The sequence below is a fragment of the Ceratotherium simum genome, chromosome 5 (assembly GCF_057802395.1).
Source record: "Ceratotherium simum simum isolate JZ-2026a chromosome 5, ASM5780239v1, whole genome shotgun sequence".
Lineage (NCBI taxonomy): Eukaryota > Metazoa > Chordata > Mammalia > Perissodactyla > Rhinocerotidae > Ceratotherium > Ceratotherium simum.
Genome location: NC_141904.1, coordinates 35882588 through 35909981, shown reverse-complemented (window position 1 = coordinate 35909981; position 27394 = coordinate 35882588). Strand labels below are relative to the sequence as shown.

Here is a 27394-nt window from a genome sequence, read left to right as displayed (position 1 = left end):
GGCTAACATCCATGCCCATCTTCCTCTACTTTATATGGGATGCTGCCACAGCATGGCCTGACAAGCGGTGCGTCGGTTCGTGCCTGGGATCCGAACCCCGGGCCGCCAGCAGCAGAGCGCACGCACTTAACCACTACACCACGGGGCCGGCCCTTTCAATAGAATTCTGATGACATCTTTACATTGTAGCCAGAGTTCTTGATTCTTGGGTATTGGAAAATTTTGTGCTCAGTGATCACCCTTGCACATTTTGTTTATTAACTTGCCTGTTTCCTATGTAATTTGAAAAATTGGAATCAAGCAATTGAATTAATAAACTTGGATCGAGGGAAGCAGGCTCTCTTAGCCAGCATGAATCTCACCAGTGTTATAAAATTTCAGAGTTTTTCCTTAATTTTCATTTTTGTCTTCCTCCCTAAATTAATGCCAACTCTGAGTCTTTTTTTTTCACACTTGCTGTAGTTCTATTAGTTGATGTGAGCAGAAATAGTCTCAGAGTAAATTTTCCCCCAAATAATTTCAGTCAGTCCCAAGAGTATCTGACTTCTGCTTATAAACAGAAAATTTTACATTAGATATAAAGTGTCCTGGGTTGTGCAAGTTAGTAGGGGAATATTGTTTAGGAATAGTCAAGATTGAGGAGGCTCACATACTAGAGTTAGTTTCTTAAAGGGCAAGAAACTTTCTTGTTAGGGAGAGTCCCTAGGCCAGAAGGTTCACTAATAGATGATGGGAAGATGAGAGGGTATGTGCAGTGGCTAAAGATGGCCTGTACCCCCAAAAGGGTCATCTTCCACCCTGTGGCCAATAGAACTGGTGTATAGAGAAACTCTTCTGGGGCAGGATTGGGCTCCTTCTGTCATAGCTACAAATATGGGTTCACATGCTTTGCTTCTAACTTCTGCTGGACCAGCTGGTGATTTTTATTGATGATCTTGTTTTAGCCAAACTTAGGCCCTGAATTGGTTTTGTCCGAAGATGAAAAAAGTGACACTGAAGATAAGGAAGAGACAGAATTGGGCGTCATGGAGGATCAGCGGAGTATAATTCTTCATCTCATTTCACAACTCAAACTTGGAATGGATTTGACCAAGGTAGGTTGGCGTGTCCCGCTGGGTTTGTGGCCAATTGTTTGGGTACTGTCTCTACCTTCAAGCCTTCCCTGCTCACATTCTTTTCACTGTGGTGAGACTGGGAAAGTAGAGGGGGGAAAAGGTCAGAATTGCAGTCAAGTATGGATATTCCAGGCATAAGTTGAAAGGATATTTTTGTTTTTATTGATGTCATAATAGTTTATAACATTGTGAACTTTTAGTTGTACATTATTGTTTGTCAGTCACCATATAAATGCATCCCTTCATCCCTTGTGCCCACCCCCCAACCCCCTTCCCCCTGGTAACCACCAAACTGTTCTCTCTGTCCATGTGTTAATTTATCTTCCACATGTAAGTGAAATCATCTGATGTTTGTCTTTCTCTGTCTGGCTTATTTCACTTAACATAATACCCTCCAGGTCCATCCATGTTGTTGCAAGTGGGATGATTTAGTCTTTTTTTTGAAAGGATGTTTTTGCATAAATGCTTCATTCTCAGAGGGTGAGCCTTGCATTTGATTCTCTGGAGGCACTGGGACTCCGTAAGGGCAGGGAGAGCATCAGAAAAAACATATAAGATGATGAGGAAAATTCATGATAGGATTTCTTGCTGTGTCCTAGAAAAGATTCAAGGTGACCTAGAGAGGTGGATATGGCACATTGGCCACAGAGAGAAAACAGAAGGAAGGAGAGTGGTGGAGCCAGGAGTGAGGCCACCACGTGCACCTAGCCACAGTCAGCTGCTGGCTGTCATTAGCTTTAACAGCTTGTCCCCAAAGGGTAAGCTTGTTGGTGATCCAAATTTCGTTTTCCATGTATAAAAAAACAAAGCCCATGGTTGGTAGATGTGCAAATAACTTCCTGGTGCTGCGCTCCGCCAGGATTCTTCCTGAGGACCCTCATCAGGAGAACCCAGCATCCTAACCACTGATGGCTAGTCAGTGGGCCCATGTGGATCCTCACTCACCTTCAGTCAGTGGCTTCATTCTGGAGGCAAGCAGGAAAAACAATTTTGTGTGTAGCTGCGAGGTGGTATGGTGTCACCAGGGCTGTTGTGGGGTGGAGGAAAGTGCCTGAACTTTGCTGTCTGGCCCACCTGGGTTCCATTTCTAGTCCTGATGCCTTTGTGGGAGGATGGTGTGAGAATTGGAGATTGTGCGTAGACACCTAGCCCAGTGCTGAACTCGTAGTAAGTGTGTCATCATTCTTACCCTTACAAAGTGCTATGTTGTGTGGTGGACCAGGTGGTATGGTAGAGGAGCAGCTATTGGTGGGGGGAGAGACGTGACCCATGGGGAGGGTATGCTGGGAATGGAGGTTCTAGATTCTGAAGGCCAGCCAGAAGAATGTGGACGAACTTGAAATGGTCAGAGCCACTGAAGGCACAGCCTGTGGAAACCGTCTTGAGGGTGGTTTGCTTGTTTGGCTGCAGTGAAGGGTCTGGATTCTAGAAGTTCACCTCAGACTGGGCTGGAGGCCAGAGAAGAGAGAAGAAAGCAGGTGCGAGTGTGAGAGATTTCTGAAGAGGAAGATGACAACATGGTGACTGACCATTTATAGCAGACAGGAGTCGGGAACCTCAACGATGACAGAAAAACCATTTCTTTGGAATGTCTTTATGTGTTTGAATATGTGTCTGATTATTCTGGGAGACTGCACCACTTTAGACTTTTTTTTTTCCCTCCCCAGTACATAGTTGTATATCATGGTTGTAGAGTTGTAGCTCTTCTATGTGAGACGCCGCCTCAGCATGGCTTGGTGAGTGGTGAGTAGTTCTGTGCCCAGGATCCGAACCGGTGAGCCCTGGGCCACCGAAGAGGAATGTGCGAACTTAACCGCTATGTCACCGGGCCGACCCCAGAGACTGCACCACGTTAAACAAAACAGTGGGCCCTCATTGAGGAGGCTTGAGCGGGAAAATTCCCTAACTTTGCCATTCTCTGCCCTCTGATTGGATCTTCCCAGCTCTGCCTGCCAAGCTGTGAAGACCTGCTCTACATCATGCTGCCGTCCCTTAATTACAGTCTTTTAGCAGTATCATTCTCATATCTTTTTTTGCTAGAGGAATCATTTAAATGCATGCCTTTTGAAAAGCCACTTCTTTTTTATTCTTGTGCATTGTATAGACAATTCAGATGGAGCCTGAGTTAAGATCTGGTGGATGGAATGTGGGTAATAATGTGCTCTGGTGTGATCTAAAATCCTGTTTCCAGACTGTGGGTCATGACCCATTTAGTAAGTTGTAAAACCAATTTAGTGGGTCAGATTGTAATTTCTAAAAATGAAATAAAATACAATAGAAAGTATCAGAGTGTACTGCACACGGAACTTTGATTTTAGTTCTATTGATACATGTGTACTGGGTCACAATGTAAAACCTATTCTCACTGTGGATCATATGAAAAAAATTTGTAAAACATTGATGTCGAATCATGAATGACATAGGAGAGAGACTGTCAGAGTGACTGAGCTTGTCCAAGTCGGATGTGGAGAAACACAATAAAATACTGAGGGGACTATATTGTGTCAGGGTGAGTGCCTCATAGAGATGACATTATGAGTCTCTTGTTTTAAAATAAAGAAGTCATAAGAACTGTGCATCCCTGTTTATTATTATTTTATTAGGATGTGATTGCTTTGCGTTTCTGGAGCCACAGTCTATTCCTGAAAGAGCAAGTGTTGCGTTTATCTGATACTCAGTTGGCTGTCTGAGAGGAAAACTTTTCTGGTCTATAGTTTATTAATTTATTTACTGGGAAGAAGCTGTTAGTCAAAAACCAAGGGGAAATTTGACAAGCCGAAATACTTGTGAGAGGAAGAAGTAAACCTTTGACTGTCCCATGAGGTTTCTGGCCTTTTGTTGCTCTGCATCATAAAAAGGTTGATGAAATTTTCTCTTCTTGTTGCCTTTTCCCTTCTTGGCTCTTGCCCATGTCTTTAAGTTAAGCTTGTGAAAAATTGGCAATGGGAGAACTTAGCCTGAATGGAGTGTCTGATGAGCAGGCACCCTGGAGATAGAACATTCTTTGACTCAAGGATGAAGCTCTGCTGTCTCTCTGTAAAACAAGTGCACTGCCCCATCTTTGAGGAGGTGGCCAGTGTTAGACGCATTCACAAGCCACCAGCTCATCTGGGTATCTGGTGCTGCATTTGCCTTAGTTAATTAACTGTGGTCACCAGACAGGGCCTTCACTGGCATGTGACCAATGGGGTCACACAGCACCCCGTGCTCAGGTGGGCCCCACACTTGGTTTAATGTTCTGCTGTTGCAGTCTTGAAATTCTTAATAATCTTGAACAAAGGGACATGTATTTTTGTTTTTCACTGGACCCCACGAAGTATGTAGCTGGTTCTGCCTCCAGAAGCACACTTATCTGCCCTCTTTCCTCAGCTGTGGTTCCATGACCCCAAGTTGCTGGTGAGTACCTGCACGGGATACCCTGCAGCTTTTCCACAAATTGTGGGTAGCCTAGATAGGAAGAGAAGAGAGAAAGGAGGAACCACAGAAAGATGGAGGGCCACAAAAGGGCTCTTTGAGAAAGAGACATTTCGGTTGAGTCTGAAGGATGGGTGGGCCTTTGTGGGAGGAATGGGAGGAAGGGCATTCCTGGCAGAGGGAACAGCATGGGCAAAGTCGGAGAGGGGAAGGCAGCATGGCTGGAGTGGAGCGTGTGCTGGTGAGTGGCATGGTTGAACCTGGAGTGGGCAGTGGGGTTAGATCCTGCAGGGCCTTGTGGGCGGTGTGAAGGAGGGTGAACTTGATCCTGAGGATGGTGGGAAGCCTTGGGAGGGTTTGAAGCAAGTGAGGAACATGATGTGGTCAGGAGATGCTGGAGTAGCTGCTGTGCTACGTCCTGGGCTCCAGGGAGAGGGGCCCACAGAATGCAATGTGGAGCTTGGAGGTTTATGACCATTTTCACCTAGTTTTCAGGGGTATGAAAGGCAACAGTTAGTAATGCATATGTTCACTCATCTCACACATATTTATTGAGCACTACACCTGCCAGATAGATACTGGGAGTGCAGCAGTGAACTAAACATTGAGGATCTGCACTCTCATGGAGCTTGTCTGATAATGGAAGGAAACAGACAATAAACAAGAGAGAGAAAAGAAAAGATATGGAGATGAGAGAAGTACAACGAAGAGAAATAGAGCCTGGCAGGGAGGGTAAAAGATGATGGAGTGGGGGTGGGATGTGTCCTCATAGATCAATTGGTCAGTGTGGGATTCTCCCAGGTGACGGAGTAGAGACCAGATTAAAATGAAGGAGTCAGCCAGGTGAATATCTAGTGGAAGAATGTTCTGGCCAAAGGGGACAGTGAAAAAGGCCCAAGATAGACCTTGTTTGGCATTTTGAGGATGAGGGGAGGCCAGTGTGGCTGGATCAGAGTGGACTGGGTGAGTTGGCAGGAAATTAAATTGGCGAGACAGCAGGGGCTGGATCATGGGGTCTGTGTAGGACATTATGAGGACTTGGGATGTTGTTTTGAGTGCCACTGGAGAGTTTTGAGCAAAGGAATGCATGGCCTTACTTGTATTTTTAAAGGACTATTTTGACTCTTGTGTGGAAAGTAGCCTGGGGCAGGGGCGAGCGGGGTGCAGGGGTTAAGGGTAGAAGCGGGGAGGAGGGTGAGAGATGATGGTAGAGTGGCAGTGGCAGATTCTGGATATACTTAGAAGACAGAGCCAACAGGATAGGAATATCTTGTTTGCATATGAATTGGTTGTGGAGTTGGGAGAAAGAGGAATAAAGAATGACTCTTAAGGGCCGGCCGGTGGCGCAAGCAGTTAAGTTCACGTGCTCCGCTTCGGCAGCCCGGGGTTCGCAGGTTCAGATCCCAGGCGCGCACCGACGCACCGCTTGTCAAGCCATGCTGTGGCGGCGTCCCATATGAAGTAGAGGAAGATGGGCACGGATGTTAGCCCAGGGCCAATCTTCCTCAGCAAAAAGAGGAGGATTGGCATCAGATGTTAGCTCAGGGCTGATCTTCCTCACAAAAAAAAAAAAAAAAAAGAATGACTCAGGATTTTGACCTGAGCAGCTAGAAGAACAAAAATTAGAGCTGCTATTTGTTTCAATTATCTATTGCTAAGGAATTAACTACCCCAAAGACAGTGGCTTAAAATAACCATTTATTTGTTGGCTGGAACAGCTGGACCGTTCTCTCTCTGTGTACCCTTCCCACATGGTCTCTCCAGCTGGGTAGCCAAACATTACATGGTGGCTCAAAGCTCCCAAGAGGGCAAAAGTGGAAGCTGATAAGCCTCCTTAAGGCACCCAAACTGGCACGTCCCCTCTATTGATTAAACCAAATCACAAGTCCAGCCCAGGTTGAAGAGAAGGGGACTGTGCAAGGATGTGAATTCCAGGAGCAACGGTTCATTGGGGGCCACCAGTGCCACTCCCTTTTACCGAGAAGGAGAAGACTATGGGAAGAGCAGGTTGGAGATGTTGAGGGATATCACAAATTCAATCCTGGATCTGTTAGGTCTGAGATATCCAGTCACTAGGCATCCAAGTGGACAGCACATGTGGGCAGTTGGGTATGGAAGTCGGGGGTTTATGGGTGAGGTTCAGGTACAAGTTTGAGAGTAAACAATGTATAAAGGGTGTTCAAAGCCGGGAGATGGGACTGAGTTCCTCTAGAGAGTAGTAGAGACATAGGGGAAAAAAGTCCAAGGACTGGGATACTGAGTCCTGGGATGCTCCAATATGTAGAGGTCAGGGAGATGAGAAGGAGCCAGGAACGGAGATGGAGAAGGGTCAGCTAGTGAGGCGGGACAGAAACCAGCGGAGTGTGATGTCATGGAAGCCACATGAAGAGAGTGTTTCGAGGAGAAAAGAGATAGCAACTGTGTCAAGAAAGATTGAGCCTACAAATGTACCATTGCATTTGATTTGGTCAGGGTCTGGTTGGAGTGGGTGTAAGGGAGAATGGGAAGAAAAGTGGTGACGGGAAGTGAAGACAACTCATTCAAGGAGCTTTGATATAAAAGGGGAGCAGAAAATCGAGTGGAAGCTGGAAGGGGATCTGGAATGAAGAGAGGTTTGATTTCTTAAGATGTTTGGATGCTGACGGTAGTGCTTAGGAGAGGGGAGGAGATGACTGCAGGAGCTTGAGTAGTGAGAGGGCATGGGATCCAGTACATGGGCGGAGAGGTCGCCCTTAGATAGGACAGTCTGTCCATTGTAGCAGGAGGACAGGTAGAGCGGAGGGGTGCAGACAGCGGGAGATTGAAGGAGAGCAAGTTAAGCACGTGGCTCTGAGCCCGACTGCCTGGTGGCATCCTAGCTGAGTTACCTAGCCTCTGAGTACCTCTTCCTCATCTGTAAAATAGGGATAATTGTCCCTTCCCCATGGGGTTGCTCTGTATGTATGTACAGCAATGTATGTGAAGGATTCATAGCGGTGCCTGGCACAGTGTAAGCGCTATCTAAGTGTTTGCTATTGTGATTCTCATGTGCACATTCCCTGTGGACTGCTTTGATTTTCCCAGTGAAAAAAGAAGCAAAGTGATCAGCTGAGAGTGATAAAGAGAGAAGGGTTGTTAGAGATTTGAGGAGGGAGAAGCCAACAGGCAATGACTGGTTGTCTCAGGGAGAGGAAGAAGAGGTAGGAGGATTGCCAGGCGCCACCAGGGGGCCACTTAAGGTTTCTAGGTCATGAATTTAAAGTGAGACCAGTCAGCATATTATCTCTTTTTCTCCAGGAAAGTTGAGCTGCCAGGTTAAGGCATGGAGAACGTGAGGAGCTGGATTAACCCAAAGTTGAGGTTTCCTCGGTTAGTACCCCAGAGATAGAGAGAGGCAGAGTTGCTGGGGGCAGATCAAAGAGAGTAAGTGTAAGGTGGGACCATGGACTCTATGCTGGGTGTGGAGGGAAATGAGGCCACAAGGGGGAGTGGACAGAACAAGGTCAACAGGCTGTAGGTCTCTCACTGGGGCTGGGGGTGAGATGGAGTGAGCTGGATATATGGGGGTGATGGGTGGAGAGTGGGATGCTTGAAATGGAGATTAATGGAGGATGGTAGTTACGGGTTGCAACAAGGTCCAGGGTATGTCTATTTGTAACCTGTATGGATTCCTCAGGGGCTTTAGCCTAAACTCCAGTTTTACGGATTCCAGTGGGAGGGAGATCTTCTAGAACAGTGGGTTTGTGAGCCCTTCCAGAAGGCACAGCTGATTCCATAGAGTAGGTGGGAGTTTTGGGGATGCAGATGGTGATTAAAACTAGTTCAAGACAAAGAGTGGATTGGGCTCTCCTTGGGCGATGAGGTCCCTGACCCTGAAGATACCAATGCATGCCCCATCAGTCAAGGATATGTTAGACAAGATTCATACTTTGAAAGAGAAGCTTGCTGAGATCATTGGTAAGTTTCTATGATTCTTAAAGAATTGTTTAAGTTGTTCCAATAGAACTGTTCGTAAAACCACGTGGAGATTTGGTCTGTGGTTGTAGTTTGTTGACCGGTTGTAGAGAGAACCACACTACAACAAACATCCGTGGACTCACCACCAGTTTAAGGAAGAGAACGTTCTCATGACCTGTGTCCACTTTAACAGATGTATGACAGTCCACCACATGTTGCATCGTCATGTTACTTCCTCAACCAATAGTAGTGTAACTAGTGATGTTGTCTCTCTTTGGTTTCTTGATATTGTAATGATATAGTGGACATCTTGAGCATATATACAGCTTCTTTCTTTTGATCGAGTGATTTTATTAGGCTGCATTTCCAGGGTCAGTCACAGTATGCAAAGATGAACATTGCTGTGCTAAGTAAGCTCCTTGTTATAAGGGGGAACTTTTTATGAAAAGGGTCAGAAGGCCCAAGGTTTACCCCCCAGGCAGAGCTGTGGCTATTCAGGGTCTCCCATCCCACAGGGATGCTTCTACTTCCCTTTCCTGATGCCTTCAGCTCCTCTCCAAATTTTAATATGCTGTCCAGCAAAGCCTGCTACCTCTCCTGAAATGTTTGCCCTTTAATAGAGGACACAGTAGTAACCTGGCTTCCTAAGCTGGTCTTGATAAATCTATGTCCTGAGGGGGCAACGTGTGTCAGCTCCATGCTCCCTTCCTGTGCTATTAACAGGAGTTCATCAATCCTGCTCTTCCAGAAGGAGTTCCCGTGAGTGATGGTGAGTCTTCAGGCCCTCTGGGGGCAATGAGGGACCCAGCATAGGCCTTGACCAAGCAGAATTGGTTCACAGTCCAGCTCTCTACTTAATTAGCCATGTATACATTGCAAAACCCTTCTGGGCTTTAGTTTTCTCATCTGTAAAATGGAATAGTCATACCTGCTTACAGATTATTGAGAAGATTGAACCAGATAATGAGAAACCCAAAGCACTGTGCCTGGCTTGACTTCTGTAAATGCTTTACGTGTGAAACATGTCATACATTCTTACCACACTTTTCTTGTTTTATACATTTTTTTTTCTCCTTCTTCTCAAATAATTGATTATTTACAGAAGCATCAGAGGTGGTCCCAGGGGCTTCTGTGGTCATTAGGAGACTTGCTTTTAGTCTTCAGCTTTGTCACTGAAATATTGTGTGACGTTTGTGTCTGATCTCCGTTGTCCTTGTCTTTGCCTGGTCTCCAGATGAGGATGCTGATCCCTGATAGAAGCACCACCAGCAGAGTGAGCCTTTACCATGTGCCAGGTAGGCACTGGGCTAATTTTACACTCTCATTTAATATTCACCGAAAAACCTAGGAGATTGATATTCTTATTTTCCACATTTTACAGTGGAGGAAGTGAGTCTTTTTTTTTTTTTTTTTTGTGAGGAAGATCAGCCCTGAGCTAACATCCATGCTAATCCTCCTCTTTTTGCTGAGGAAGACCGGCTCTGAGCTAACATCTATTGCCAATCCTCTTCCTTTTTTTTTTTCCCCCAAAGCCCCAGTAGATAGTTGTATGTCATAGTTGCACATCCTTCTAGTTGCTGTATGTGGGACGCGGCCTCAGCATGGCCGGACAAGTGGTGCGTCGGTGCGTGCTCGGGATCCGAACCCGGGCCGCCGGTAGCGGAGCGCGCACGCTTAACCACTAAGCCACGGGGCCAGCCCTGAGTCTTGGAGAGATGAACTTGCCCCAGTACGCGTGGTTAGCTGCCAAGAGATGAACCTTGGCTCACAGCTTCTGACTCCCTTCTGCAGGCCGAGGTCTGGGACTCTTGAGGGAACACAGGGGTTGATTTCAACAGATGTCTCTCTCTAGATATAGTAAATATCTTCTTGGAAAAAGTAAAATTTTATTTCAAACTCTTTCCATCCAACAGAAATTTTAATGAATGCCTTTTGTGATGTTCTGAGCACGGTGAGATGGGTATGAAGGGAGCTGGCACTTTAAGGAAACCCAAGGGAACATCCTGTTGGCTAAGGAAGGAAAGCTTTGGCAGTGTGAATTATCTACCCTTTATTTTGTAAGGTTGGGTTTTTGTGTCCTTCCCCTGGTTTCTTTAAAGGATTACATAGATCAGTCTCGGTGGTTGGTCTTGGCCTCTCCTCACTTGTCTGCACTGGGTGGGTTTGCCAGTCTTAGCACAGAGTATTACATAGGTGGAAGATTCTCAAGGTTATTAAGTTAACTGATGTTTCTTTGCAGAAAATTGCACCTGTCTCAACCTTCCTTTGTAGAAGCTTGCTGTGTTCCCTGTTGGGGGGAACTTTGACTTTCTCACTCTTTCTGGGGGCCTTTTGACTTTCTCGATGGGCGATCAATTATTTCCAAGTTCCAAGAGCCCAATCTGAAGATTAGTTATTTACTTCTAGATTGATGTAACTTTAAATGTAATTAAATAGTTCTCTGAGTCCTGAGTGCAGATCTTCTCTTTTTTTTTCCTTTCCCCAGAGGAGTTCATTGTCTTAATTATGTTAGTGGGAGAAAAGGCAGCCCTGATTGATGGCTGGATGCGTCTCCAGTAGCGATTTCGGCCATTTGGCTGCCATCAGTCCGAACAGCTGGGCCATCGCTCTCCTCTCTGTTGGAGGCTGACATCCCATTAGTACTCACCACTTCTTGGCTGCGTGTCTCCAGTGTCCACTGCCCAAGGAACGGATGATTAAGTGACTTACTTGCAAAGGCACCAAAAAAAAAATAAGCAGGGAGATTGTACGAGAGATAGAAGTCTGCTTTAATGAAAAGTGTGCTGTCTGGCCAGAGCATTTAAGGTGCTGGTCTTCAAAGCCGTTGATCTGATATCTGCACAAACACCAAAAGAGATTTTAGTCATTCCAGTCCCAACCCCTTCTCTGCCATCCCTCCAGGCATTCTATTTCTCCAGCTCTGACAAAGCCAAAGTCAAGTGCAGAGTATCTACCTAGTGGGCTTGACTTGCTGTTGGCTGTGAGACCACGTTCCCTGAGTCTGCAATTTTGGGAGGGTTGTCTTTATAAGTTCTCAGGTATTGCATCCCTAGTAGAGCCTTTTTCCTTTTTCCTCCAACTTTTTTTTTTTCCCCCTGAGGAAGATTTGCCCTGAACTAACATCTGTTGCCAATCTTCCTCTTTTTACTTGAGGCAGATTCGCCCTGAGCTGTCATCTGTGCCAATCTTCCTCTATTTTGTATGTGGTTCGCTGCCACCGCGGGGCCGCCAACAAGTGGTGTAGGTCCATACCCGGGAACTGAACCTGGGCTGCCGACAGAGTACGCCAAACTTAACTACTAGGCCACAGGGCCGGCCCTTCCCCCAACTGTTTACTTTGTACATTTTCCAGTCTACAGCGGAGTTGCAAGAATGGTACAGTGAACTCCCATATATTTCCCGCTTCTGTTGGCTGATTGTTAACATTTGCCACTCTGCATTTCTTCTCCTTTCTCTCGTCTCTCCCACTCCTTCCTCCTCCACTGCCTCTCTCTGTCTCCCTCTCCTTCTCTCCATCTGCATCCCCACATATACACGTGCATCTATATGTGTATGTTTGTTTTTTGTGAACCATTTCAGAGGACATTGCAGACGTGACAGTTCCCCCTACGTCCATCAGTGAATATCTCCTAACAGCAAGGACATTCTCCTACTGAAGACATTTGTCACACTTGGGAAATTTAACACTGATACAATACTATTTCATATACAGGCTGTAGTAAAATTTCCCCAAATTGTCCCAATAATGCTCTTTATAGCATTAATAAGAGCAAACAGAACATTGAGGATGCTCTGATGGAGATATGTGTGGGGTGCAGTGAGGCTGTGAAGCAGGGGCTTGTTGGTTTAGTCTTCGCAGCGGGAGCTGTCAGAAGAAGCTTCATAGAGGAGATAACTTTGAGCTGAAAGCTGTTTGTCATTTAGACGAGGCAGGAAAAGGAAACAGGAGTGAATGTGTGTGTGTGGGGGTGCTTGTCAGGGGAGGGCTAGGGGCAGAAAGTGAGGGATAATGTGAGGGAAGGGGGACACAGGTTGGACTTTATCTCTTATAGAGACTTTAGTAAGATGACTCTGGCTGTGGTGTGGAAAAGAAATAAATGTGGACATGACAGAAGGCTGGATGGCGAGTTAGGAGCTACAGCTGTACTTTTCCAGAGGGGGCGCTGTGCACGTCCTTTCTTAGTTGCCGATAATCTCCCATCTGTAACATTAATGATAGTTAATGGTGGATTGCCTTGTCATCCTGGGAAGAGTAGAATGGACTAGAAGGTGGAGCTCATGTCCTACCCTTTTCCCTGGGCCACCACCTCCTGCTGCCACTTACTAATCAGGACAGTGGATGGGGTGGCCCAGCTGTCCCAGTTCTCATGTCCAGTGAACTCTTATCTCCCTCGGCCGCTGAGGGAAGGAAAATGTTCTCATTAGCCAGAAGCAGATAAGTGTGATGTGTCAGGGGCGATGGAAAGAACTCTGGGGTGGCAGTTGGGAGCCTGAGGTTCCCTGCCTGCCCCTAGGCCGAGGCGTGGGGCCTTCCCTCCTCTCCTCCCCAGCTCTGACCCCTCACCTGTGAGACTGGGGTATTGACCTCCATCAGCTTGAAGGGCGTTTTTGGTTCTGATGTTCAGTGATTTGGGGTTCCAAGTGGATGCTTTTTCTTATTTATTTTGTTTTAATCCTTCGGCTTCTGAGTTCAGAAATGCTGACTAAATTAGGGGAAATAACCTTAAATTCTTGCCCTTTTGAAAAGTACATAATGAGAGAGTAAATATTGTAGCTGGTTCTTTCCTTGTAATTTCAGTCTCGGGTACAAACATGAGAATTCTTGTTGTCCAGAGGTGGAACTGTTGCCAGAGAAGCCCCGTTGCCCCAGGGCGGGGAGAAGGGTGCAAGTCAAGGTCGTGGCGTCTTCTTCACTTGGAGTTCTATCTGTAAGGGCTGTCCACCCTCAGTGTACTTCTGCCCGCTCCCTGCCCTGGCTTGCCTCCTCATCCGAGGACCCCCTGGCTGGGCACTGGGAATGGAGAGAGCAGGAACTGGTTTGGGGATGGTCTGGAGATGCGGACATTGTGGCATCTTTCCCTTTTTAATTGATTTGGCCTCACTGGGGGGGGTTCCCCAGGCTGCTTAAAGCCACAGTCCCCAACCTGCACAGCCTGTCCGGGGCGTTCCTAGGGGAGACCTGGAGCGGCTGTGGGGAGAGAGAGGGAGGGGTGGGGAGTGTTTGGGGGTCTTTGCCTCTGTTCTTTACTCTGTCATCAGACACCTTGTGGTGGGAGGTCCCAGGGAGAACAGCAGCCTGGCCCGTGAGCCTCAGTGGAAGGGCAGACCCCAGAGAGCATAGTGATGGCTGTTGAATGTGACCTGTCCCCACAAAAAGACGTAGAAAGTAATAACAGTGGCATCTGAAGGCCATTCTGAGCCAGGATATACTTTTTCTGGCCATCTCAGATCCTTGGGCAGCTAGATTCTCAATTGTCAAGTAGTGGCTAAAAGAAAATTAGGACATCTCCATTAATTTGCAGGGTTGTGTTTTAAATAATTTTCTAGTATATTATAAAAGCAAAGCAGAAAGATACTCAGAAAAAAATGTAAAAATCACTCAATTCTATCACCAAGAGAGACATGTTAACATTTGGGGTCTTTTTATGATACTTGGATTGTGTTACATGTTCAATTTCACATCTGGCTGCTCTTTCACTCAACACGGTTACATTTTCCTCTGACATAGTTTTAAATGAAAGATAGAAAAATGGTAAAAACGATACCAGCGTCGCCTCTCCAGTGGGCTGGGCTTTCTCTAGTTTCCTCTGAAATCTCTGTGCTTTGCTACTCTCACGTCTGCCTGTCAGTCTGTTCTTCCCCGCAGGATGTCTCTCTTCCGTTGAATGTCTCTCTTCCGTTGACTCTACATCCTTTGCAAGGAAGGGTCTTAGCAAACTGAAGTGGAGGCAGGGTTACAGATCTGTAAGCCATGTGATATTCGGTCAGCCATGAACCCCCTTGCAAATGTCTTCATGGGAGTTAAGGACCATGTGAAGGAAGGACAGACTTGGTCATGTGAGGAGGGAGGGTAAACCAGCTGCGTGACCTTGGTCAACTAGCTTGCCCTGGTGTGGCTCCTCTCCCTCACTCTGAGGGTGTCAGGGAGCAGCCAGCAGGTCAAGGCCAGACTTCCAGCTTCAAAATCCTGTGACTCCATATGAGGAGGAGCTGTGTGAGATGCTCCAGGTCAAAGCAAGCTGGGTCTTGCAGCTGAGTAGGTGGAATAATAATACCCAATAACAGTCATTTTACCATCACTCTAGAGCAGTGGGAAACAGGCTTGCTCTCCTTCATATCTCAGTAATAGTAATAAGTTACCTGCTTTCTAGCCCAGTTCCGGAATGTCCTTCATTTGCATAAATGACCTAATCATTGGATTGCAGGCATTTGGGGTTGTAGTGCACCTGAGTGACCACCTGGATCCACTTTCCATCAACAAGGAGTCTCTTTGTCCCATCTCTGACAGAGCCATCCAGATTTCTACTTATCTTCAGTAATGGGGCCAATAACAAACCTAGGGGTAGTCCTAATGCCAGTCCATTTACCAGAAGATTCTGTATTAAGTGCCAGCCCACTTCTTTGTAACTTCTGCTCATTTCTTCTGGCCCAGCCTTGTGGAGCAACCTCCACAAATGGCCCCTCTTCTCCGTGACAGCTCTGTGGACATTTGCCTGCTAATTGGCCTTGCCTTCCGGATACCTGGGCCAGGGGCCCTTTCCATACTGCTCCCCTGCCTTGATCTTGTTGGGGATATTTATGCTAAGAGATCTCCAAATCGACACTTGGTGGTGGTGTGGCACCAACTTTGATGCGGCACCAACAAAACCCCGAATCCCCCCCCCCCCGTTTGTGGGGTACACTGAGCATCCCCGTTGGTTGTGCCTGATGTCAGGAAGAATACGAAAAGCCTTCCAAGCTGTTTTCTTCACATCTCTGAATACTGGGGAGTAGAAGAGGGCTGTGTGTTAGAAGAGTGATGGCAGTGGAGAGAGAGACAATGCTGTGGTTTTAGCTCAGATTAGCAGAGAAGAAAGTCGCTCAGAACAGTCTTGTCCATGAAGCAGGGTTGGCTTTGATGCCACCACGGCAGCCACTTCCAGTTTCTTCGATATTGTTTCCCCTGATTTGTCATTTGTGCACAAATCAAAAGAAACTGCTCCCTAGCTTGAACCATTTTGAATTTGCTTGACGGTGGTTGCAGACTTCCTTTTCTCCTTTTCAGCTTTTTTGTATCATCACAGGGCTTCCTGTCTGCCTTTGTCTCCTTCCGAATGCAGGTGGTGCTTCCCACGTTTATTCTGGAGAAGCGATCCTTGCTGGAGATGTATGCAGACTTTATGGCGCACCCAGACCTGCTGCTGGCCGTAACTGCTGGAGCCACGCCCGAGGAGAGAGTCATTTGCTTCGTGGAGTATTATCTCACGGCCTTCCACGAGGGCCGCAAGGGGGCCTTGGCCAAGAAGCCCTACAACCCCATCATCGGCGAGACGTTTCACTGCTCCTGGGAAGTTCCCAAGGACAAGGTCAAGCCGAAAAGGACTGCTCCCCACTCTCCTGCCGGCCACGAACACCCAGTGGCTGACGACCCTTCCAAAAGCTACAAGCTAAGGTTTGTGGCTGAGCAAGTATCCCATCACCCACCTATCTCCTGTTTCTACTGTGAGTGCAAGGAGAAGAGACTGTGCGTCAACACTCATGTATGGACCAAAAGCAAGTTCATGGGCATGTCCGTGGGGGTCTCTATGATAGGGGAAGGTAAGCCACGTCGTGTGTATGATGGAGTTTGGCTCTGACACAGTGACGTTTGTATACTTGATAGATGATCGATGGTTTTGTATGTAGAGTTCTTTGCTTTTATTTTGTTTGGGAATTGGGAGTGAGTGGGTGGGTGGGAAAGAGGGGCGGGTTTTGTTAACTGGGGACCAGGTCCTGGTAATTTCCCAGTGGGGCCAAGGTGCTGGACTAGATGAGATGCTGCTCTTTGCCTGGCCGGCTGCCCGCCTGGCTCTTTACGTGCTCTGCGTATGTGAGCTGCCTTCCATGTACTTGTTTTTTCAGCCTTGCATGAGTATTAGAGTTGGCTCCAAATCTGTGAAAACACATTTTTCTTTATTCTCACCGGTGTTCTGGCTCACAGGCAATGAGGATAATAGTGCTGCCTATTCAAAATCTGCTCATAAAAATTCCCAAGGCTAATCTCTGGACTCTGTGCTAGAGATTCTGAAGCAAGAACACAGTGCAATCACACCGCTCGTGGAGCACACGGTCCTGTTTTAGCAAATAGCTGCGAATGCAGTTTATTCATTGTTTGAAGAAACCTAGAATAATCCTTGTTAAATTCAAGCGTCTGCATTAGCGGTTCTTCAGCTTCTTTTGAGTGTCAGATTCCTTTGAGACGCTAAGGCTGTAGATCTCTTCTCAGAAAAAAAAAATCCACCACCAAGTTTGACTTTCAGTTTCAGGGAGTACATGGCTCCTTGGAAGCCCTTCCGAAATCCCATGAGATAAGAACCCCATTCATTCACTGAGCACATTTTTATTGAGCCCTACTGGATGCCAGACACTGTCTTAGGAGCTATGGATACTTGTATGAACAAAACAGACCAAAAAATGTGTCCTCATGAAGCTTCTAGTCTATTGGGGAAATAAAATTATGTTGCCTCTGTTGGAAGGTGTTAAGTGCTATGGAGAAAAATAAAGCAGGGAAGGGACCTGGGAGTGGTGGGGAGAGGGCAGTGGGGCTGTAGGATGGGTTGGGATGGCAGCCAGGAAGGCCTCACTGAGAAGGTGCCATTTGACCAAAGACCCGAAGAGGGTGGTGCACGACAGGCCTTGTCAATGATCAGGGGAATAGTGTGTATGGCAGAAAGAACAAGGCAGAGGCCCAGAGGCAGGGTGGTCCCTGGTGTGTTGGTGGAAGACAGGAAGCCCACGTGGCTGGAGCCAGGTGAAGGAGGCGGGGAGTGGAACAGATGAGCTCAGAGAGATGACTGTGGCCAGATCATGTAGGGCCTCTGGCGCCATTGCGAGAGGTGTTGGCTTTTACCCTGAGTGAGTGGCAAAGCCATTGAGGGTTATGAGCAGAAGAGTACCATGATCTGATTTATAGTTTAGAATCATTGTTCCAGCTGTTTGTTGAAAATAGACCACAAGAGGGGCAAAGGTGGAAGCAAGGAGACCCGTTGGGAGATTATGATAATAATCCAGGCAAGAGATGATGGTGGCTTGGACGAGGGGGTCATGATGGAGGAGATAAAACATGGTAAGGGTCTGGATGTATTCTGAAGTAGAGAGAGCCAAGAGGATTTGCCTCTGGATTGGATGTGAGGTATGAGAGAAAGGTGATGCCACGGCTTTTGATCCGAGCCACTGGAAGGATGGAATAGCATTAACTGAGATGCGGAAGACTGAGGGCTAGGGATGGGAAAACTAGTTTGGATAGAGAGTATAGGAGCTCAGTGAGGTTGTGTTATGGTTTAGACATTCGTGGGAAGTGCTTGAGTAGACAATTGTATAAACAGGCTGGAGTTCTGGGGGGAGGTAAAAACTTGTCATTTAAGGCCTGGAGACTAACGGGGTTGCTGAGTGAGCGCTGATCCCTGCAGCCCTCCAGCGTTAAGATGTCTAAAAGGTGAGGAGTAAACAGTGAAGGAGACTGAGGAGGAGTGGCCAGAGAAGTAGATGGAATGGGAGAATGTGTTTCCTGCAAGCCAAGTGAAGAAAGGGTTTCAAGGAGGGGAAAGAGCGATCAGCTGTGTCAAATGATGCTGATTAATCCAGGAAGATGAGAAGTGAGAATTGAGCATTGGAGTTTGGACTGTGAAGGTTATTGGTGACCTTGACAAGGGCTGTCAGTGGAGTGGCGCTAGTGAAAATCTGATTGAAATAGATTCAAGAGAGAATGGGAGGACAGGACTTGGAGACACTAAGTATCGACAATTCTTCCTTATTTAATGTTTGAGTGCCATTGTACTGTTGAGGAAGAAAACCACTCTTGGGTTCCACTTCCCTGTTCTGTCTCTGGGCTGTAGGTTTACCCTCTGAAATGCTCATCCTCCATGCATAGATAAGACAGCAAATCCAGAACACCAGAGACGAGCCCAGCGTCAATGTCGGGCCTTCATGGGGGTCTTCCATGCACACAGGCTCAGTATTCAGCCAACTGACTCTGTACTAATTGCACCTTCCTCTCAGGGATCAGTCAGGATTCAGAAATTCACCAAAGGGAAATTCATCAACTTGAGAGGGAGACCAGGGACTCACCTGTCATCAGGTTGATCTTGGTTTTAGTCTTTCTGCATGATTCAGATGGGGATGGGTTGTATATGTTGAGGGAAGGATGAACACATTCCTCTTTAAATAAACCACACCAACAATGAATATTATTTCTCCCTTACGTGCTCTGCTGTGGGAGTGCAACGTCGCAACCATTTCCAATCAGGAAAATTCCACTCCAAGATTAGTAGTCAGAAGTGGCCTTTCTTCTTAAGGAAGAGCTGTTTCCAGTGATGACAGGACCATGGAATCTTGTAGCTGAAAGAGAACTTATCCATCTCTCAAGCCCCAGGGTTTCCAGCTGTGCCGTAGAGAATCCCAGGGCTCCACAGAGGGCTCATGCCATGAGATGGGTGAAGGGAGTGAGTGGTGGGGCTCACTCCCAACCCAACTCCAACCTGAGCGTCTCCACTTTTACCTGTTTACCTGTTTGACTTCTCTAGGAGTTCATTTCCAGAATGGTTCAGTTGCTTCAAAATGCTTAGCAAACGTCTGATGAGTCCAGCTGCCCCTCGCTTTCCAGAAGAGGAGCCTGAGGGGAGCAATTTGCCCAAGGGCACGTTAACACCTGATACCATCCTTCCCTTGCCACAACCCAGTGAGGAGGGCTGCAGGAAGGTACTGGCCTCTCCTTGAGGCAGGGACCATCTGTCATCAACTCATCTCTGGTCTGTGGATGAGAAATCAGAATAGGAGAAGATCTAGGAATCACAGGAGGCCACAAGCCTAGGAATATAGAGGGGGTGGAGTGAGCAGCAGGTGGAGGACCAGGTGAGAGGTGGTGGCTGCCCGGAGGGCTTTAGGGTCCCTCTAGGGGCATAACCAGGGCTGTTGAGGCCTGTCTCCCTGAAGCTGAGAAGACAGAGTTGATTCAGGTGTGCTTCCGGAGGGGGAGGGGAAGAGGTATGAGATGGGGTATTTCCTCGCAGGCTTCTCTTCTGATCCCAGTGACCATTTGTTTCTCTCAACTCATCCTTCTCTTCAGAACCCGCGACAGGGAGCTGCCCCTGTGCATCACTGTTGGGTAAAAGCCACATGGCAGGTCCCAACAAGGCTGCTGACTCCTGCAGTGCCAAGAGCTTGGGTTCGAACACCTCGGGTAGCTCTTACTGTTGAAGGCAGGGAAGATAATGCAAGGAAGAGGCTTGCTAAGGAGCCCGTGTGGGAGGTTTATGTTTGCACTGATCAGTATACTTGGGTTTGTAATGAGAAATGGGAGCGGCATTCACCTTGATTTTGACGTATCTGGGGCTCTGTGTTTCTGTAGATTGCCAAAGGCCCACCTAATGCCCTGAGGTTTGTACTTACTGGTCAAGTCTTCTCCTTTATTTGAAAACAAAAATTGGTATTCAGGAGACTCCTCTCATTCTGTTTAGTTTTATTATTCTAAATTCCCCACATAATAAATTATTTGGAGGTGAAGTATATTTGTTTGCTAGAGAAGGCAGGGCGTTGAGCAGTTCACACCTTCAGTTTATCTTCTCCGCCCATGTGAGTCGATTACCTGCACATTCTATTGAGATACTGTTTTCAGTGTGTTTACTTCCTTATCTAACAGGGGGCGGCTCAGATCAGTCCATGGGTTTGTTGATTCATTTACCCGTGCATCCATTCATTTGTGACATGAACAGCACTGTTCTTGGTGTCAGGCACACAGCAGTGACTGGGACAGACAGAAGTCCCTGCCCTTGGGGAGGTGACATTCTAATGGACAAGTCAGAGAGAAAATGAGATAATCTGCAGTGTGATAGATGGTGACTGGTGCTAACGAGACAAAGTAGGAAAGGATGATAGAGAGTGGGGTGCTGGCAGGGGCTGTTGTAATTTTTAACAGGTCGGACCTCAACAAGAATGGAGTATCTGAGTAAAGGCTGTGGATGGCTTAAGGAAGGGTGTTCCAAGCAAAAAGAACAGCGAGTTCCAATGCCCTGAGGCAGGAGCATGTGGCTGGGGTGTTCTAGGAACGTCACAGGGCCTGTGTGACTGCAGCAGAGTGAGTGAGGGGTGGGTGGGGGAGATAAGGTCAGAGAGAAGGGGCCAGAGCATGGGGGGGCTGGTTTGGGGGGTACCTGGAAGGTCTTGGGCTTTTACTCTGAGTGAGATGGGAGTCCGTGGAGGGTGGACATGATTTTAGGAGCATCCTAACGGCTGCTGTGTGGAGAATAGACTGAAGGTGGAACGGGGAGGGCCCAGTGACAAAGCTAGAAGTAGGCAGACAAGTTGTATCTTTTTTCTTCCTCCCTCCTATACACACACACACACACGCACGCACACACACACACTTACTTTAAATCTGTGATTAGCCAGAATAAGTGCTGGGTGAATGTAATATCTTCTGTTAAAACCAAATGTACTTTCTGGTACCCAGAAAATGTTTATTCAAGTTCCTTTCTGGGGATTCCCTGGAACTGGGCAGAAATGCTCCCCGCCACTTGTCAAGGCGTGGGAAAACCACAGATCCTTAAATGAGAGTATAAGGTGGGTATTTCCCAGTCTCTGGGCCCCTAAGCAGGGATTCTTGACATTAGACAAATATCTGGAAAGTTTTGATAAAGGTAAAGATTTGCAAATCCCTTTCTAGTGATTTAGGGAATTCTTCAATCAGAGATGCTCAGTCTCTGCCCAGCTGGGGTGATGCTTCCTTCTCTAACCATATTTGGTAGCTGCACCCGCCCCCAGCCACCCACCACCAGGAGTGGGCTCAGGTGAGGGCACGGGTGTGTGACGATGCTGCCTGTGCAACCACGTTTTTATGGTGGCTCTTCCCTCCTGGCACACTTGGCTCATCTCTCCCCTCTTCTCTCCATTCTCTGTACCCTCGTCCATCCTGTCAACTCTCTTGTGTCTCCAGCCCTTCCACTTAAGCCACACCTTCCACAGGCTCCTTCCTTAGCCCAGCAGAATACACGGCCAGTCATCTCCTCTGCAACTCTACTTGAGAGTGGTGGGCTCCTTTCACCCCTGCTGTCCCCACTGTGTCCCCAAGGTTAGTTGATGTCTTCACTTTCTCTTGTTGTTGAGTGTCTGTGTCTCCAGAGGGTAGGCCTGTGCTGTCTCAGGGTCTCCGCTCCCCTGTTCCTGACAGGCAGCGGAGGGGCATGCTCAGATGCGGGCAGAGCTCTTCATGCGGTGGGTGGGAGGCCGTATACACCCTCTCCCGAGGCCCTCCACTGTAGCTGTCCCTGAATAGAGTTAGAATTTACTGCTCTCACTTTTTCTACCTGCTTGAAAATCCTACTTAGAACTTCTCAGAGTGCTGAGATCAGAAAGAAAATTCTGGAAACGACTCTGGAACACCCCTCCCTGGACATAGCCCTTCCTGGCCACCCACCCAGTTTATTCCTGCTGAGCGTGGACCTGGGGACAGTCAGAGGACCGTTGGCTCATTCTTGTGAGGCCTAAGTCCTTTCAGTAGCTATATCTGCTTTTCTTTGTGTTAATTACATGTGTACTCTGCAACACACTTGATCTTATTTTTCACACAAAATACTTGTAAGAATCCCCAAACTTTAAAGCAGACAGTTCTGGTTCCTGCATTCAAAGCTCCTTTGGGGGGTGGGGCATGGGGAGGCTGAATGTTTTTCTTTTCCTCACTTACTCCCTGCACTCATCTAGCACATTCCATGAATTTGTTGATTGGGTTTGAAGTAAAATTTTTTCCAATCCTTCATTTTAAAAATTAGTTCTTAGATGGGTCTGCTTGAAATTTTGTACGTAAATACTTGAGCTTATCTTTTAAATTATTGCCTTTAGGCTATGGCATATTTAGCTACAAGAAAATGCCATTATGAAGTGCTTTGTTATGCCTTGAAGTCACTTAGGTTGCAGTTCAGAGACTGCCCCCCACCCTCCGAGGTTCCTCAGCTCTGACTCGGAAGCCCCTGATTGTGAAACTGTCAGTCAACCCTGCAGCCTCGTCTGTGGGGAGGCAAGGGCCTCTCTACTCATCGCCCTGCTGGAGGCCCAGGTGCGTTCGGCTGCTCTTGCAAACCTGCTTCCCCCTGAAACTCCAGAACCGGTGCCCAGTAAATGGCACAGCCTCTTAATTGAGGCTGGGGGGAAAGGCAATTAGTTCTAGTAAGAGACGTGACCCCTGTGCTCGGTGCTTATGAACAGCGACGCTGCCGGTGCCTGCAGACGGGTTCCCGAGTCACCGTCTGTGATTCTGTGCTTTCCGGAGTAAATATCCCATGGAAATATTTTGGTTCCTCAGATTCAGATCGTATGCAAACTTGTTTTAAACTTACCACTTTGAAAATTTTAATGCTTTGCCTTACGTTTATTGGTAAATCAGTTTGTGGGATTCACAACGAAAATCTCCCAGCTTGAGGCCTAACCACGGTGTGGAAGGATGGACTATTTGGCATCTTCCAGCTTCTGCCAGATCTTAGGCTAATTTAAAAGGAGCTGTCATTTGTGATCCCATCTGTAAGTCTAGTTTTAGTATAGTCTTTTATTCATACTAGGGACAGATTTTTTTATGCAACCCTGAAAAAAAGAGAGTACTGAGAAGGCATAATTCCAGGTGATTTAATGAGTAAGCACACATTTATGGATTTTCAGAAAAGAGCCAAAGGAGTGTGGTCTCGCCAGTGCCTTCAGACCAGCTCAGCTTTGGGGCTCACTTGACTTCTGTGGACTTGAGGGAAATGTCACTTTGGTTTGAAAGAGATTTTTCTGGGAATGAGTGGGAGGAGGACACCTCCCCGTCTCTTCGTCCCCCATGTGCATAACCCACTGCCAGACTCTGTGATTTCCTGTTTATTCCCGAATGGAAATACCACTGTTAAGAATTCGCCCAGGGGCCGGCCCCGTGGCGTAGCGGTTACATGCGTGCGCTCCGCTGCTGGCGGCCCGGGTTCGGATCCCGGGCGCGCACCGATGCACTGCTTGTCAGGCCATGCTGTGGCGGCGTCCCATATAAAGTGGAGGAAGGTGGGCACGGATGTTAGCCCAGGGCCGGTCTTCCTCAGCAAAAAGAGGAGGATTGGCAGATGTTAGCTCAGGGCTGAACTCCTCACAAAAAAAAAAAAAAAAAGAATATAAAACCTTCAGATTCTGGCGGCATATCAGGCTGTGTGCTTTTAGATGAGTTTTAGAATTGTCTTCTCATCCTTACCACCGCGCTGCGAGGTATGGATACCATTATCCCTGTGTCACAGATGAGGAAACTGAGGCACAGAGAAGGGAAGGTCACCAGGCTGGTGAGTGACAGAGGACTTGGAAGGATCCTCTAAGATCTCATCCAGGTCTCTCAAAATCTGTGACATATTCTCCATGTATGTATATTCAAAAATAAATAAATAAATAACAGTTGTATGATCCTACCTTGCAAAGTTGGTTTTGTGAATGAGACCAGGAAGACTCAGCATGGGGAGCTCATGGCTGTGTCTGGGCCTGTCCTGAAGAGAGAGGCTGCTGGCAAGGCGTGCAGATGGGCGAGTCCCCCAGGTACTCCCAGTTAGTGACTGGAAGGGCTGACCACAAAATAGGGACACCATAGACATGAGGGTGAGGTGGTGTTGTCGGGAGACATATTGGCCATCTGGAAGGATTTTACTACCAAGTAGTCCATTAGCATGGAGGGCAGGGTTGGGGGGATAGGAAACCTTCTCTGGGCCCTTGAAGGCAGAGTGACTGTGGGGCTGGCAGCCTCCTCTACAGGGTCCCGGGGGCGTCTCCCAGCTGCCACAGGCTCCGAGACTGTGAGAACGTGGCTGGCACTCCAGGAACCGGAGGCTTGTGACTAGAACTGGGGCAGAGAGAGAAATCTGAGGTGACCTCTCTCTTGAACTTTCACTTCCGGTTCTTCTTGACTTGATGCCGTATCTGTGTTTGCCGTTAGCTGCAATTTTCCACCTGCTTTGGGCTGTCTTCTCAAGCAACCTAATTTGAGGCAGTCAGACACAAAGTTAGCTTTGAAACAAAAAATACATCAGACCTGGCCATTCTCCTCCAAGGGTCCTGATCAGAAACTACAGGGATTGAGATACCAAAGTCTAATTCTCCTCATAGACATGCTGGTCCTCCTTATGTGCATTTGTAGGATGGGGCCTCAAGGGTTATCTGGGGCAGTTCTCTGAGGCGTAGGAGGAGGGACGAGGGACGAGTGTCGAGTGTCGGAGTGGGAGCATTAGGTGGCCTGAGGCTTTCCTTGTAGGAAGATGAGTTAATGCAATGATGAGAGCTGTGGCAGGTCGGGGAGGTGGGGAGAAGTCGGTCTGTTCTGACGTTCCGTGTATCTGGTGTAGTGGAGTTGTGCTGTTGTGCATTTATGTTACACATATTCAGTTATGTGCCTGGCCAGGGGGGCGGGGAGAGAGAGAGAGAGATTTAAATGCTGCTGTGATATCCGCCCTCCAGTGCTGCCCACATGATCGTGAGTGACCCACAGATCTGTTTTTCCTTGGTGGCCTCAGCTTTTGTGTGTGCCCACGTGTGTGAGCATCCCTCCCCTGGGAGTGATCCGGACCCCTAAACACATGCGGAGGCATGTCACCTTGGGTTTACAGACTAGTCGTCTGTTTCTGTGGGCTGGCAGAACTGCCTTTCCTGGACTTACCTGAGAGCAAGTTGGCTGGTTCCAGACAAGCCCAAGTATGTTCTCCATGGACTGCAGCACATGGTGATTAAAGGAATTTTCAAGGGTAGATTGAGTTACAGTTGCACGCATCTTCTTACTGACTTGAGAAACTCAGCATTCCTGACTCCTCTGTGCCATTTAGTGCCGTCTCGCCTCAGATCCCCCGCAAGCTCACCAGTACCAAAAGACACACACACACACTCATCTCGCTCCCCCGGGCAGATCCTAGCTCTGACTGACTTAGATGCTTATCTAGCCTGAGAGAGAAGTACTGACCTGGCTCATCCTTATTGAAAAACAATAACAATTACTGCCGCAGAGAGCAGTGGTGATGCTTAAGGGAGGTAATGCCTGTGAAGCCCCGGGAACGCCGGGCTGCCAGAAAGTGCCACACATGGGCGCCCTTGGCCCCACTCCTCACTCTTCCCAGTAGAGGAACCAGGAGAGGGGACACCGCTGACCCCCTCTGGCCTCGTATGTCTGGCCAGAGGACAGAACTTTCCTTCCTGAGGCTCCTGGGGCCCTTGATCACTGCCAGGCCGGAAGGAGCTGGAGCAGAGCTGTGGGGGCATCTGTTCAGGGAGCTAAGCCCCAGTACTGGAATGGGATGCTGAGAAGATGCCATATACGGAACAAATCTTAGCCCGTAGCCTGGTTCTCAGGGCTTCTGCCAGCTGTATGGGCCTCTGTGTGAAGCAAAGTCTGCCCCTCGACACAGAGGCAGCCCTGTGAGTGCCCAGCCAGACTAGCCGAAGCAACGGCTGGATTTCAGCCCTCGGTGGGCACCTGTGTGCAGTCAGCAAACTATACAGCAGCCTGGGAGTTTGTGCGTTTTGGGGGATGGTCCTGTCAGCCTTTGAGAACTTGATGAAAACTGTGGCTCTTTTCCCTAGAAAAATAGACCCTCATAATTTTGCCTGGTTTTGAGAGAATTAAGACCTCCCCAAGCCTAAAGTTTAGATCCTAGGATGGAGAACCCCTGTTCTAGAGGTGCATGTCAAGCTCCTGCTCATGGCGTGTGTCTGCCCCAGGCTGCTGATAGCAGCTGTGCAGTCTGATTTCTCTAACTTCACGAGAACCATTGAGGTTGTCTTTGTTGCGCGCTCAGAATAAAGGCAAGACTCCTTCACATGCTTTTTCAAAGTTTAAAAGACAAGGTCTGGCCCTTGCTGACCTGGCCAGCCTCCACACCAACACACACTACCTCCCTTTCTGCATGTGTGCCCTTTTCTCAGCCCCTTCCTGCTCACCAGGCTCCTTCTCACCACAGGGCCTTTGCACATGGTCTTCCTTCTGCCTAGAAGACTTTTCCCTTCCCTCTTCACCTGCTCAACTCTTATCCAGCTCAAGTGTCCCTTCCATAGGGAAATTTCTCTTTCCAGGTCAGCTCCTGTTGGAGGCCTCCATGGCACTGGGCACCTCTCCCTCCCACCTTCATCACAGTTACAATTTTGTGTTTTCTTGATGATTAACTAATGTCTTCCTTTCTCTTCTGCTCCTTGGGGGCAGAAAGCGGGTCTGTCTTGTTCACCATTATATTCTTAGCGCCTTGCGCAGTGCCTGGCACACAGCAGAGGATGCAATAAATAAATACACGGCGAATGAGCGGCTGACCTTTGCAGAGGTGGGAGACATGACATCCATTGCAGGAGGCTGTTTGGTTTCTCATCTTTGTGCCTTTTGGTCACCAGCTGTCCTTTTCCTCTGTCTGTGTGCCTAACCCTTCCCTCCTCTCTCCCTGGAGGTGTGCTGAGGCTCCTGGAACATGGGGAGGAGTACGTGTTCACCCTGCCTAGTGCCTACGCCCGGTCCATTCTCACCATCCCGTGGGTGGAGCTTGGAGGAAAAGTCAGCATCAGCTGTGCCAAGACTGGGTACTCAGCAACAGTGACCTTCCACACGAAGCCTTTTTACGGAGGGAAAGTCCACAGGTAGGCGGCAGCCAGGGAGGCTGGCTTTGTCTTATCATGATGCCCTGAGTTTCTTTTCTCCATCAGAAGATTGGGTTCCAGCCATGGGATAAGTTGAA

General features: G+C 47.9%; 1 protein-coding gene across 3 annotated transcripts in view; it reads left to right on the top strand.

Moving 5' to 3' along the window:
- The window catches only part of OSBPL10 (oxysterol binding protein like 10), a 291962-nt gene that overhangs the window by 254006 nt on the left and 10562 nt on the right, over positions 1-27394 (top strand). For all 3 annotated transcript variants that reach the window (XM_087430665.1, XM_004419456.3, XM_087430666.1), the window contains 3 exons: positions 945-1094; positions 15785-16262; positions 27110-27296. In XM_087430665.1, the coding sequence (XP_087286791.1) occupies positions 945-1094; positions 15785-16262; positions 27110-27296 (815 nt within the window). The remainder of the gene's footprint in view (positions 1-944; positions 1095-15784; positions 16263-27109; positions 27297-27394) is intronic.